Source organism: Schistocerca serialis, chromosome 8 (genome assembly GCF_023864345.2).
Source record: "Schistocerca serialis cubense isolate TAMUIC-IGC-003099 chromosome 8, iqSchSeri2.2, whole genome shotgun sequence".
NCBI classification, from domain to species: domain Eukaryota; kingdom Metazoa; phylum Arthropoda; class Insecta; order Orthoptera; family Acrididae; genus Schistocerca; species Schistocerca serialis.
In genome coordinates, this window is record NC_064645.1 from 54,876,986 (window position 1) to 54,892,492 (window position 15,507).

General features: G+C 41.9%; 1 protein-coding gene across 1 annotated transcript in view; it reads left to right on the forward strand.

Moving 5' to 3' along the window:
• The window catches only part of LOC126416441 (uncharacterized), a 243,333-nt gene that overhangs the window by 192,352 nt on the left and 35,474 nt on the right, over positions 1-15,507 (forward strand). The window contains exons 5-6 of the mRNA XM_050084164.1: positions 12,408-12,641; positions 12,842-13,084. Coding sequence (XP_049940121.1) covers positions 12,408-12,641; positions 12,842-13,084 — 477 coding nt within the window. The remainder of the gene's footprint in view (positions 1-12,407; positions 12,642-12,841; positions 13,085-15,507) is intronic.

Here is a 15,507-nt window from a genome sequence, read left to right on the forward strand (position 1 = left end):
CAGTCATGTAGATGTGTCTGTTGGAGGATTAAGAGGCTGATGGCCTAGTAGTTTAGTCTCTCGAAGCATCCAGCTGACCAACCAGCCACACAACCTCAATGTTACAGTTCAGCATACTCAAGAAGTAGCAAATGTGAACACTCCACTATCATGTAACATTTGCAAGCAATTGGTAGGTTCAAAAATCGGGTGTGTGGGTACCACGTGCTCTAAGGCAAAATCACAGAAATCAGTGGGTGATGCATCTCTGCTTCCTCATCACCAGTTGCCTCATGAACATCAATCTTTCCTATCCTGTATCATTACTAGGGATGAGAAATGGTGTCTTTTTGCTAACAGAAAGAAAAGAAAGGAATGGTTGAGCTCAAACAAAGGAGCAACTCCCCATTCAAAGATCTGTGTGTATCCACAAAAGATAATGTGATGCATCTGGTGGAACAGCAATGGTGTGGTGTACTAAGAATGGTCTCTCCAAGGTGTAACCATCAATATTGACATTTGTTGTCAACAGCTGACGCGTCTTGCAGATGCAGTCAGAGAACAACAACCAGGAAAACTGTGTGAAGTGATGTTACTTGATGATAACATCTGTCCGTGATCTGCTGGACTAACAGCAGTATGCTTGGGAAGTTATTCTGTGCCCACCTTATTCACCTGAATTTGCACTCTCAGATTTTCACCTTTTCTGCTTTCTGTCAAACAACCTTCAAGGAACTTCCTTTCTGTATGAAAATGCACTCTGAATGTGGCTCAAAGGGTTTTTCACCTCTAAAGCATATGATTTCTAGTTGTGGAATCAAGAATTTACCCCAACATTGGCAGATGTTGTAAATAGTGAAGGAGAATATATGACTGATGACTTAAGTCTCTGTTATTTGTATCTCTTGAGTTTATTAAAATTATGGAAAAGCCCTACAAACTTATGCATCAACCTAATTGTTATGTATATTACTGTTTATTACATTATGTTCTGCATTTAGTTTCACAAACATGATTACCTGCAAGAGTACATAGAGCAGATGGTAAGTATTTTATATTTTCTGAAAATTTCTATACAAGGCTTTCTTGTGTTCATCTTATTGCCTTTTCTTTGTAGTCTAGCAAGTCTGACTGTATAGACCCCATTTCTCAGTACCATACTGAAGACACATATGTATCAATACAAAATATATTTGCAAACAGTGGAAACTCCAGGTTACGATATCAACAATATTTGGAAAAAGATAAATTGCTAAACACTGTAAGGATGACCCTTGTAGCTGCAGGCAGGCGCAATGAAAAGACTGTTACACATTATAGCTTTTGGCCAAAGCCTTTTTCAGCAAATAAAATGCACATAAATTCACACAAGCAAGCACACCTCATGGTCACATGATCATAATTCCAGTTGGAGCTGGTGGTGGTAGAGGTTATGTTTGCATTAGCTGTGCTTGCTTGTGTGTGTTTTCTTTCCAGAAGGAGACTTTGACCAAAAGCTATAACGTGTAACAGCCATTTTGTTGTGCCCATCTGCAAATCGGCAGGTTTTTTTATATGGAGTAGCAATCTATCCTTTTCCTAATATTGTCAAGGCGTTGTGGCCTAGGAGGGTTGTGACCCATTTCAGTAGATACACATTTTTACTGGTTTTCTTACAAATATGATCTACATGCTCTTTGCATGGCAGGTGTTCATAAACAATAACAGCAAAAAAATTTGTGTTTATTGTGTGACTAAGTGTCAGTGGAGATGTTTATGTTCATATTATAGCTAAACATGAACTGCATTGTCACTGTCTTCTCTTTATTTACAAGTAACTTATTTGCAGTAGGGTGAGTTGACAGAATATTGTAATTGATTTAACACCTGTTGGCAGCAGTTTGCATATCATAGCCCCAGCTGACAAGGAATGTGTTATCAGCATAGCTTAGGACCTTGCAATTTTGAGGTTCTTTTACATTAATAACATACTCAAGGAACAGAAAAGGCCATAATGTACTTCCTTGAGGCATACCACACTGAAATATCATGTAGGTTGATCCAGCTGGTAGAAACTGTTCATTCCTCTATAAGTTAGCTTAAGACACTGTTTCCTGACTTTCAAATAGGAGGCAAGAGGTCATAAGACTACTCCTCTCATCCCACATTCTTCTTATTTGTGCAGTAGCAAGGTATGGTTCACAGCGCACAACTCATATCCTGTTAAGTGCCTTTATCCAATGTGTTTAATATTAATTCATGAATAAAAATTGCTGCTGCTGTTACAGTGCATCTTCCTTTTCTAAAACCATATTGTAAATCATTGTATATATTGTGTCTGGTGAAATATCTCTCAAACTGATTTAATATTACTTTCTCTAGTAATTTGCCAAGTTCTGAAGTTAACAATATTGGCCTGTAGTTTTTTGTGTCCATTTTATTCCCTTTTTATATGCTGGTAGGATGTCAGTGATTCTCATGCTGTCAGGGAATTATTCTTGGTAGAGGGAGGCATTTACAAGGTGTGTCAGAGGCATCACTAATTCTTCTTTGCATTTGTTTAGTGGCTTAGGTGAAATGTCATCTCAGCTACAAGATATTCTACCTCGAAGTTTTGAAATGATTGCTAGGAGATTTCTTTCAGTAATTCAATAGATGACAGAAGACTGGCTAGTGTTTCCAACATTAAAATTGGGTGCCCAGTCATGTACTTCACTTATGCCAGCTGTTCTACATCTACATCTACATCGATACTCTGCAAATCACATCCAAGTGCCTGGCAGAGGGTTCATCAAACCACCTTCACAATTCTCTATTACTCCAATCTCGGATAGCGCACGGAGAGAATGAACACCTACGTCTTTCCATACAAGCTCTGATTTCCCTTATTTTATCATGGTGATCATTCCTCCCTATGTAGGTCAGTGTCAACAAAATATTTTCACATTCAGAGGTGAAAGTTGGTGATTGGAATTTCGTGAGAAGATTCTGTAGCAACAAAAAACACCTTTCTTTTAATGATTTCCAGCTCAAATCCTGTATCATTTCTGTGACACTCTCTCCAATATTTCACGATAATATAAAACATGCTGCCTTTCTGTGAACTTTTTCGATGTACTCCGTAAGTCCTACCTGGTAAGGATCCCATACCACGCAGCAACATTCTAAAAGAGGACGGACAAGTGTAGTGTAGGCAGTCTCCTTAGTAGGTCTGTTACATTTTCTAAGTGTCCTGCCAATAATATGCAGTCCTTTGGTTAGCCTTCCCCACAACATTTTCTGTGTGTTCCTTCCCATTTAAGTTGTTCATAATTGTAATACCTAGGTATTTAGTTGAATTTACAGCTTTTACATTAGACTGATTTATCGTGTAACTGAAGTTTAATGAGTTCCTTTTAGCACTCAGGTGGATGACCTCACACTTCTCGTTAATTATGGTCAACTGCCACTTTTAGCAACATTCAGACATCTTTTCTAAATCGTTTTGCAGTTTTTTTGATCATCTGATTACTTTATTAGTTGATAAACGACAGCATCATCTGCAAACAACCAAAGACTGCTGTTCAGATTGTCTCTGAAATCATTTATATAGATAAGGAACAGCAAAGGGCCTATAACACTACCTTGGGAAATGCCAGAAATCATTTCTGTTTTACTTGATGACTTTCTATCAATTACTAAACTCAAGTACGAATTTCACATACAGTTTAAAATATACATCCTGTTGAATTTCAGTGCTAAATTTGTCAGTTAATACTAATTTTGTCCTAGCTGATGTTTTTCTGCCAGTTTTCATTGGATTTTGAATGTTTTTGGGTGTGGATAATGCCTTGAAAGTGGATTATCTGAAAACCAAGTATAACACATGTAAATTATTATGCACTAACAATGATATTATTACTTACCACAGAGCATGAAGTCATTAAAACTGTAGAGAGCATAAGATGTAAAAAATCAGCAAGCTTAGATGAAGTACCAATGTACAAACAGCATGCAGACTCTTAACATACATAATGAATGAGTCATTTGCATCAGGGAGCCTTCAAGAGTATGTAAAATTGGCCTGAGTTGGCCCTCTGATGAAGAATGGTAATGCAGAAGACATAGAGAACGTCAGCCCATTTCCCTGCTGTCATGTATTTCAAAAAATATATAATTATATATAAAAACAAAGATGAGTTGACTTACCGAACAAAAGCGCTGGCAGGTCGATAGACACACAAACAAACACAAACACACACACAAAATTCAAGCTTTCGCAACAAACTGTTGCCTCATCAGGAAAGAGGGAAGGAGAGGGGAAGACGAAAGGAAGTGGGTTTTAAGGGAGAGGGTAAGGAGTCATTCCAATCCCGGGAGCGGAAAGACTTACCTTAGGGGGAAAAAAGGACAGGTATACACTCGCACACACGCACATATCCATCCACACATACAGACACAAGCAGACATATTTAAAGACAAAGAGTTGGGGCAGAGATCTCTGCCCCAACTCCTTGTCTTTAAATATGTCTGCTTGTGTCTGTATGTGTGGATGGATATGTGCGTGTGTGCGAGTGTATACCTGTCCTTTTTTCCCCCTAAGGTAAGTCTTTCCGCTCCCGGGATTGGAATGACTCCTTACCCTCTCCCTTAAAACCCACTTCCTTTCGTCTTCCCCTCTCCTTCCCTCTTTCCTGATGAGGCAACAGTTTGTTGCGAAAGCTTGAATTTTGTGTGTGTGTTTGTGTTTGTTTGTGTGTCTATCGACCTGCCAGCGCTTTTGTTCGGTAAGTCACCTCATCTTTGTTTTTATATATAATTTTTCCCACGTGGAATGTTTCCTTCCATTATATTGATATCAAAAAATATATAATCAATTATGCAAGACAGAAGGTTGTATTTATCTAAATAATTCTTTACTCTAGGTGTATCATAGTTTGTGATCCAAATTGACAGAAAAACAGAATCAGTCACAGTGGAATTCACAATCACGACAATGATGAGAGTGTCACAGATATAATATTAAATATTCCTGTGGCTTTAGATACTGTTGGCTATAAGATTCTATGAAATAAGCTAGAATCATTAGGAGTAAGAGGTGTACCTAATGTCTGGTTCTGATCATACTTAGCAGGTAGGATACAAAATGCAGAGACAATATTAACTTTATTTAGGGATAAACTTTTAGTGAACCAAAATACATTAACAGAGAAGTTCCTGAGGATAGCCTATTAGGTCCAATATTGCTACATCGATGTTTTCCCCAACACAGTTTATCATGCAGAAAGAATCTCTTTGATAATACCAGTAATATTATAGTCAGTGAGGAAACAATGTCATAAACTCTAACTGAGCTCGTTATGCAGGTATACTGACTCAGTGTTTTAGGCAAGCAAATTGGAAGTTGCAATACACAAAACGGAAAACAGTCATCATTTTCCTGATCCTGATTTTCAGCTAATAAAGTGTGCAGAGTTACATTGTAAAATAATTGTGTGTGGTTTCATTGGTGACTGGTAGTGATAAATGAATGAGATTTTAAAATTCTTTTAATAACTTTAATTATGCCTGAGTGCACATTATTACATAACATATTTGCAGTGTTTTGTAGTGCACTAGAGGTAAACCATAGGAGATAGTGACGTTTCAAACAAACTGGAATTCTATTCAGAAAAATGGAGGCTCTAACCTCCTTCCTGTTATCCTTTAGACTTTCCATTGTTTTTCTAAATTACATCTGGCAAATGATGGGACTGTTTCTACTATATGGCCACAGCTGACTACGTCTCTGAACCTTGTCAAACTAGAATTATAAGTATGTAAATGCCTGCACATATGATTAGGTTTTTCTGTTTTGTTTCATTCTTCAGCTCCAGTGTCATCATCCTTGTCATCATTGTAGTCTTCAGTCCAAAGATTAGTTTGGTGCATCCCCCCATATTACTGTATCCTGTGCAAGACTCGTGTCCAAATAACTACTGTAACTTACATTCTTCTGAATCTGCTTATTGTATTCATCTCTTGGTCTCCCTCTTCACTTTTAACCACCCACAATTCCATCCAACACTAAACTGGTTATCCCTTGATATCTCAGAATGTGTCCTGTCAACTGACACATTCTTGTAGTTGTACCCTAAATTTCTTTTCTTCCAATTATATTCAGTACCTCTTCTAATCTTCAACATTCTTTTGTAACACCACATTTCAAAATCTTCTATTTTCATCTTATCTGAACTGTTTATCATCCATGTTTCATATCCATATGTGGCTAATCCCCATACAAATGCTTTCAGGAAAGACTTCATAACACTTAAATCTATATTCAATGTTAACAAATTTCTCTTCTTCAGAAACACTTCTCAAGCCATTACAAATCCACATTTTATATTCCGTCTGGTTCAACCATGATCGTGTATTTTACTGCCCAAGCAACAAAATTCATCTACTACTTTGTGTCTTGTTTGCTAAACTACTTCCCTCAGCATCACCTAATTTAATTCAACTTAAATTCATTATTCTTATTTTGGTTTTGTTGATGTTCATCTTAATGTCGTCCTTTAAAGACACTGTCAGTTCTGTGCTCTTTCAAGTCCTTTGCTGTCTCTCACAGAATTACAACCCAGAAAACCGCGTGGAGTGGCCACGCAGTTAGAGACGCCATGTCACGAATCGCATAGCCTCTCCTGCTGGAATATCGAGTCCTCTGTCAGGCATGGGTGTGAGTGTTGTCCTAGTTTAAGTAGTGTGTAAGTCTAGGGACTGATGACCTTAACAGTTTGCACATTTGAACATTTACAAACTCAAAATTTTTATTCGTTCTCACTGAACTTTAATTCCTACTCCAAATTTTTCTTTGATTTGAATAACATAGGCAATAGGTTACAACTCTCACTCCATTCTCAACCATTACTTCACTTTCATGCCCCTTGACTCTTATAACTGCTGTTAGATTTCTGTACAAATGTTGTAAATAGCCTTGTGCTCCCCATATTTTCCTCCTCCTACCTTCAGAATTTCGAAGACAGTAATCCAGTGAACATTGTCAAAAGCTTTCTCTAAATGCTGTAAACATAAATTTGCATTTCCTTAACCTGTCTTACAAGAGAAATCATTGGGTCAATGTTGCCTCTGTATTCCTACATTTCTACAGAAAACAAACTGATCTTCTCGCAGGTCAGCTTCTACCAGTTATTCTATTCTTCTGTACAAAAACTGTGTTAGCATTTTGCAGCCATGATGTATTACACTGATAGTTTGATAAAATTCATGCCTATCAGCAAGTGCTTGTGTCAGAATGGGAATTATTACATTCTTCTTGACCTCTGAGGATATTCCACCTGTCACACACATCTTGCATACCAGGTGGAAGAGGTTTGTCATGACCGGCTCTCCCTAGGATATCAGTAATTCTGATGGAGGTCATCTACTCCAGGGGCCTTGTAGAGGATTAGGTTTTTCAGTGTTCTGTCGAATTCTTCTCATAGTATCACATCACCGATCTCATTTTCATTTACATCCTCTTCCCTTTCTTCCACTGGATCATGGGGTCTTGTGTTCAATTCTCGGCTGGATTGGGGATTTCCTCTGCCCGGGGACTGGGTGTTTGTGTTGTCCTCATCATTTCGTCATCATCATTCGTGATAGTGGCTAGATTGGACTGGGTGGGGGTGGGGTTGGGGGAGGGGGAGGGACGGGGGAGGGAGGAGATGGAGTAATAGAAGATTGAAATAAATACATGCCTGGCCAATGCCAAATACTTAGTTTATTAATGAGAGTATGGTTACATGGGTGTATCAAGCAAAATTTGAGACTGCATGAAGGATTTCTCGGTAGGGGTGATGCCGCAAGTGTTATGGATGCAGAGTTATTGGCAAGTGCAGAAGTAATTTCAGGTGTGCTCCAGGGAAGTGTGTTGAGACCCTTATTGTTTATGTTGTGTATGGCTTATCTGGTACACAATGATGACAGCAACCTCAGGACTTTTGCAGATGATGCACTTTTTTACAGTGAAATACTATCTGTCCATCTCCACCACATTCCTCCTCTGTCCATCTCCACTACATTCCTCCTCTGTCCATCTCCACTACATTCCTCCTCAGTCCATCTCCAGCACATCCCTCCTCTGTCCATCTCCACCACATCCCTTCAAGTCAGTCCCCTCCTCCTCCCTCCCAGCGAATCTCCTCCTCCTCCCTAACAGCAAATCTCCTCCTCCTCCCTAACAGCAAATCTCCTCCTCCTCCCTAACAGCAAATCTCCTCCTCCTCCCTAACAGCAAATCTCCTCCTCCTCCCTCCAAGCAAATCTCCTCCTCCTCCCTCCAAGCAAATCTCCTCCTCCTCCTCCCTCCAAGCAAATCTCCTCCTCCTCCTCCACCTCCCTCCAAGTCAATCCTCACCTCCTCCTTCTCCCTCTAAGTCAATCCATGCCACTTGCTCTGTCTCCTCCTCGTCTTGCCCCTGTCTCCTCCTCCTCCTCCTCCTCCTCCTCCTCGTCTTGCCCCTGTCTCCTCCTCCTCCTCCTCCTCCTCCTCCTCCTCCTCCTCCTCCTCCTCCTCCCCCCTCCTCCTTGTCTTGCCCCTGTCTCCTCCTCCTCCTCCTCCTCCTCCCCCCCTCCCCCTCCCCCCCTCCTCCTTGTCTTGCCCCTGTCTCTTCCTCTTCCTCTTCCTCTTCCTCCTCCTCGTCTTGCCCGTCTCCCTCTCCTCCTCCTCCTCGTCTTGCCACTGTTTCCTACTCCTCATCATCGTCTTGCCCCTATCTCCTCCTCCTCCTCCTCCTCCCCTCCTCCTTGTCTTGCCCCTGTCTCCTCCTCCTCCTCCTCCTCTTCCTCTTCCTCCTCATCTTGCCCCCGTCTCCTCCTCCTCCTCCTCCTCTTCCTCTTCCTCCTCATCTTGCCCCCGTCTCCTCCTCCTCCTCCTCCTCCTCCTCCTCCTCCTCCTCCTCCTCGACTTGCCCCTGTCTCCTCATCTTGCCCCCAGCCTCCTCCTCCTCCTCCTCCTCCTCCTCCTCCTCCTCCTCCTTGTCTTGCCCCTGTCTCCTCCTCCTCCTCCTCCTCCTCCTCCTCATCCTCGCCTTGCCCCTGTCTCCTCCTCCTCCTCCTCCTCCTCCTCCTCGCCTTGCCCCTGTCTCCTCCTTCTCCTCCACCTCCTCCTCCTCGTCTTGCCCCTGTCTCTCCCTCCTCCTCCTCCTGCTCCTCCTCCTCGTCTTGCCCCTGTCTCTCCCTCCTCCTCCTCCTCCTCGTCTTGCCCCTGTCTCCCCCTTCTCCTCCTCCTCGTCTTGTACCTGTCTCCTCCTCCACCTCCTCCTCGTTTTGTCCCTGTCTCCTCCTCCTCATCCTCCTCCATATCTTGCCCGTCTCCTCCTCCTCCTCCTCCTCCTCCCCCTCCTCCTCCTCCCCCTGCCCCTGTCTCCCCCTCCTTCTCCACCTCCTCCTCGTCTTGCCCCTGTCTCCCCCTCCCCCCTCCTCCTCCTCGTCTTGCCCCTGTCTCCCCCTCCCCCTCCTCCACTTCCTCCTCCTTGTTTTGCCCCTGTCTCCCCCTCCCCCTCCTCCTCTTCCTCCTCCTTGTTTTGCCTCTGTCTCCCGCTCCCCCTCCTCCTCCTCCACATTTTGCCCCTGTCTCCCACTCCTCCTCCTCATCTTGCCCCTGTCTCCCACTCCTCCTCCTCATCTTGCCCCTGTCTCCCACTCCTCCTCCTCATCTTGCCCCTGTCTCCCGCTCCTCTTCCTCCTCCTTGTTTTGCCCCTGTCTCCCCCTCCCCCTCCTCCTCTTCCTCCTCCTTGTTTTGCCTCTGTCTCCCGCTCCCCGTCCTCCTCCTCCACATTTTGCCCCTGTCTCCCACTCCTCCTCCTCATCTTGCCCCTGTCTCCCACTCCTCCTCCTCGTCTTGCCCCTGTCTCCCGCTCCCCCTCCTCCTCCTTGTCTTGCCCCTGTCTCCCACTCCTCCTCATCGTCTTGCCCCTGTCTCCTCCTCCTCCTCCTCCACCTCCTCCTCCTCCTCCTCCTCCTCCTCCTCCACCTCCTCCTCCTCCTCCTCATCCTCATCTTGACCCTGTCTCCCCCTCCTCCTCCTCATCTTGCCCCTGTCTCCCCCTCCTCCTCCTCATCTTGCCCCTGTCTCCCCCTCCTCCTCCTCCTCATCTTGCCCCTGTCTCCCCCTCCTCCTCCTCATCTTGCCCCTGTCTCCCCCTCCTCCTCCTCATCTTGCCCCTGTCTCCCCCTCCTCCTCCTCATCTTGCCCCTGTCTCCACCTCCTCCTCCTCATCTTGCCCCTGTCTCCACCTCCTCCTCCTCCTCCTCCTCATCTTGCCTCTGTCTCCTCCTGTTCCTCCTCCTCCTTGTCCTGCCCCTGTCTGCTCCTCCTCCTCCTCGTCTTGCCCCTGTCCTCTCCTCCTCCTCCTCCTCCTCCTCCTCGTCTAGCCCCTGTCTCCTCCTCCTCCTCGTTCTCCTCCTTGTCTTGCCCCAGTCTCCTCCTCCTCGTCTTCCCCCTGTCTCCTCCTCCTCCTCCTCCTCATCCTCCTCCTCCTCCTTCGTCGTCGTCGTCGTCGTCATCGTCATTGTCGTCGTCGTCGTCTTGCCCCTGTTTACTACTCCTTCTCCGCGTCTTGCCCCTGTCTCCTCTTCCTCCTCCGCCTCTCCTCGTCCTGCCCCTGTGTCTCCCTCTTCTTCCTCCTCCTGCCCCTGTCTTCCCTTCCTCCTCCTCCACGTCTTGCTTCTGTCTCCCCCCCTACTCCTCCTCCTCCCCCTCCTCCTCCTCCACATCTTTACACTTAGTTCACAGGTACCTCTAGTGAACTGAACCCAGCAGTTTTGTGCTCATGCAGCTCAAATTTTATAACACATCATCTCCTGAACTACATGGTGTACAATGATATAATTTTGTACTTACATTTAGTGCCATATGTAGAAACTGTCTGTGAAATGTATTGCAAATAAAGTTAGGAGCAAAGAAATTAATAATTGAAACACATTGGATGATATAGCAGTTTCCATGCATCTTAGTGTTTATGATGTTATGTTATGTCTCCTGAACTGTATGTCATACAATGATATAATTCTGCATGTACATTCAGTGATGTATGTGAATACTGCCTGCAAAATAGATCTTGAATACAGTTATTAGTAAAGAAACACTAAATTAAAATGTAATGCCTCATGTGGTTTACTGAATGAACATAGAAAATATAGTAAGCAACAAACTTTGTTAATTTCATCACTTTTTGTTGGTTGTCAGCAAGAAAGAGTTTATCAAAGGTTTGAAATTACATTTTAAGATTGTTGCAAGTTACTAAGTGCTCTCGTTCTCAAATACTAGATGAATAAAGTCTGGATATTCATGCATTGTGGGCTGCACTTCTTTTCCCCCTCAATCCCATCCCAACCCCTTTGGCAGGTAGCCAGTTCTTACCCCAACAGCAATTCTTTCCAGGTAGCAAGTGAAATGTGTATCAAGTTTGGATGAAATCAGTCCAGTGGTTTAGAAGAATATTTTGAACATAATACATACATATGTATATACATACATCTTTATAATATGTATGTATGTATGTATGTATGTATGTATGTATGTATGTAGATATGGAACCAGATCAAATTCTTTCTGGTAGTCAAGGAGTGCTGTGTTTACCTGACTACTGGATGCATGTCTTTTAGGATGTTCTGTGAAAAAAGCATGAATTATGTTGTGTATGACCAATGTTTCTGGAATCTATACTGATTGGTATGGAGAAAGTCATTCTGCTCAACATACTTCATCATGATTGGGCTCAGTATATGTTTTACTATTCGACAGAAGATAGCAATCAAAGATATTACACAGTAATATTGTGGATCACTTCAGCTATCCTACTTGTAGAGGAGAGTGACATACGCTTTCTCCCATCTGTTGCACAATTTTTTGTTTGAGGATACTAACAGGTACTACGGCTTCCATTTCATTCAATCTGAATTATAAGGAACACCCACAAATGAAAAAATTAATTTAACGGAAAGACATATTGAAATCCCTGTTTGATTAAAAAATCTTTTTGTGTGTAATGAAAACTTATGTTAACCTGTCATGTTCCACATCATTATGAAATGTCACATTCATGATCTATGGAACAAGTATTAATGTAATGTAATTAATGTTGACAACATTAGTTTCACACAGGTGTAATTCATATTACTCTTTGGACAAAACTTAATGATGAAGAAGTAGTCAGACACCTTGTTTACTAAGTCACAACTTTGGAAGTTTAAATGATACATAATTTAAACTTGTAACTCAGAAATTAAGTTTTGGAACAATATCTAATAAGTGTTTGAGTCTACATTACATAGATTTGTCTGAAATACTTTTTTAATTAAAATAACAACTTCTTATCCAGTAAAATGAAAGGAAGCAAGTAATAGTTTTTATGAACCTAAGTAATTATGACAATTATTGGAGTCTTAAGAAATGTTTTATTAATACAAAAATGCATTCTTGCAGCACACACTATATATGGTGAGATCATGTCCATTTCAAGACAGATTTTCAAAACTCTGCACACTTGAAGGTATTCCAGAAGAAAAATATGACTACAAATTTGATGTTCCTGTGTTGAACACCAGAACAGGTGTCTGGTATCAGAACATTTTTTGTGCAATATGTCACAATCAAGATGATGATTTAGCATTACTGACTTTAAAATTTGATTGTACAGACAATCTTACAGTGAACCAGGTATCAACCAACTGCCAATACAAATTTTAGAAAATAAGTGTGTATGAGCAAATATCAAAGAACATAGTAATTTAATGAGTGTGCAAAAATACTACTCCAATATTCTTAAAAAGCACTATTGCAATTATGGTAAAAAGTTTTCTAATGTACACAAACAGTAAATTGACTTGTTATTACACTGTAATTTATGCTTTATACAGGCAATAACTCATGGGCACTATGAACCACACAATCTTACGTGGAAAATGATAAATGATGATGGAAGTCCAATGTGTAAATTAAATGTAGTGCTAGCTGATGATGGTGGTATCATGAAAGGCAGTAGACGCTGTATAAAACATGAACACAAATGTGCTGCAAATTGGACTGACATTGCAGTAAAAAAATTGTGCCATTCCTATTCATTTATTGTATATACTCTTAAATTTGGCAATAGACGTAAGGTAAGATTGGATTTATTTTGCTATTTTTTTCTCTGAGTAATTTACTTGTAAATTGTTACACTGAATCAGATGTTACCAGCTTTTCAGACAGAAAAAAACAATGCAGTGTGTGTGTAAAACTGATGTGATGGATGGTTTAGTACTGACAGCTTACAGTTTGTCATTTTTGTGGTTATCCTGAATAGTAAGTGCATTGATTACATGGTGACTGATTACCTTTATTCCTTCCATTATTTGTCCCCCATGAAGGACTTTTGAGTGTAGTGTTAATAGGTACTTCTGCATTAGACATAGGCATTGTAGGACGTCGCTCGGTAAATCAGGGGTGCACTACACAAAGGTAACAGCTACTCTTGTTACAGAGGACTTGTGGAATTCAAATGGAAGTTTTTTAGGCTAGACAGTAGTTGCAGATCCTCTATGAACACTCACTAGTTGATAGGCAGAGACCAAAATCAGACTGTGTACAAACTACAGTTAATCAGGCTGTCAAAATTTTGACAGTAAAGTCTTGAAGTATCTGTAACAAAGTTCCTGAATTTACTGCTCTCCAGAAAATTGTTGCTCTCAAATTATTCTCAAAACTGAGGTCTTGCTGCAGCCCACTGTAGATTGCTCAGAACTGTTTAGAAAGACATGGCATGTATATCAAAAAGGAAGATTAGACAACACAGGAGAGGGAGCATTCATTGCAGTTGACAAAAATATTGTCTATTGATGTCCATATAGTCTTTGAAGTTGTCTGGAAGCACGAAACAGGTTTAGGTGAACCCAAGTTATTTATTTTATGTGAAACTTCCTGTCAGATTAAAACTGTGTGGAAGACAAGAATCGAGCTTGGGGCCTTTGCCTGTTGCAGGCAAGTCCTCTATCAACTGAGTTAGCCAAGCACAATTCATGACCCACACTCTCAGCTTTAGCACTGTCAGCATCTCACTTCCTTCCTTCCTAAATTTACAGACATCTCCTGGAAGACTGGTGGGTCTGTCACCCCTGATTGAAAGGGTGTTGTGGATACAGGGCTTAGCCACAGCCCGGGGGCTGTTTCCAGAATGAATTTTTCAATCTGGAGCAGAGTTTGCACTGATATGAAACTTCCTGGCAAATGAAAACTCTGTGCTGAACTGAGATTAGAATTCAGGAACTTAGCCTTTTATGGGCAGGCGATCTGCCAACTGTCGCGAACATGGCGAGTTCAGGTGTGGAGCGAGCTTTCTGTGTGTTGGAGTTCGACAAAAACAAGTGTGCTACAGCTGTTCAATGGGTGTTTAGAACCAAGTACAGTAAGAAGCCACCAACAAGGAATGCCATTTACCACTGGCACAGCAAATTAGTTATGATGGGTTGCTTGGGCCTCGCAATGAAAAGCAGACATCCCAGTGTGAGTGAAGTGAATGTGGAGTGTGTACAATAGACATTCATAAGGAGCCCAAAGAAATCTGTGCGTTATCGAACTCGAAATGGCTCCAATGACAGTGTGGAAACTCCTGAAACAGAAACTGTCTATGAAACCATTCAAATTGGAGCTAGTGCAGAAGCTCAATGAAGACAACAAAGACAAGCGTTTTGAGTTTTGTTCACAGTTGCAACAATTCAATGAGGATGTGGATGCCATTATTGATTGCTTAATTTTTAGTGACAGTCACTTTTCACGCTAATGGGAAAGTGAACAGGCATAATTGTCAAATATGGGGTACAAAACATCCACATGAATGCATTGAATTTGAGCGTGATTCACCAAAGATAAATTTTTTTGGGACTTGTCACGTCAAAAACTGTACGGACCATTCTTTTTCAACGAGAGCACTGTCACTGGATATTCCTACTTAGACATATTGCAGCAATGACTGATGTCTCAAATGCAATCGGACTCTCTGTTCATCTGTCTGCAGGATGAGGCTCCACCCCATTTTCATTGTGAAGTTTGCAGGTACCTGAACACGGAGCTGATGCATCGATGGATCGGCCGTGCTACAGAAGGGGACAGCTGTTTCATGAAATGGCCTCCCCGATCACCAGATCTCACTCCATGTGGCTTTTTTCTGTGGGGACACGTTAAAGATTTGGTGTATGTACCGCCTCTACCATGTGATGTAGCAGAGCTCCAGGAGACAATACAGGAAGTGACTACCAAGTAACTCATGGTTTGCATATCGAATGTTTATAAGAAAAAACTTTCAGATTTTTTCTTCAAAATGTAATATGTAAGACATCTGTACAATGTTTAGTTCTTGTGCAAGAAATAATTGAAAGTGTTCCTGGACTTGATGTACACCCTGTATAAAGTTGATTAAGCTGAGCAGGAAGAATATCATAGGCTTGGAATCAGAAGGGGGCTGACTGAGGAAATGTTCTTGCATATTACCCTGTTTTCCACCTTTAAGCTCTCAGGTTTTCAAATCTCATCCAATGCAGTCCCCAAC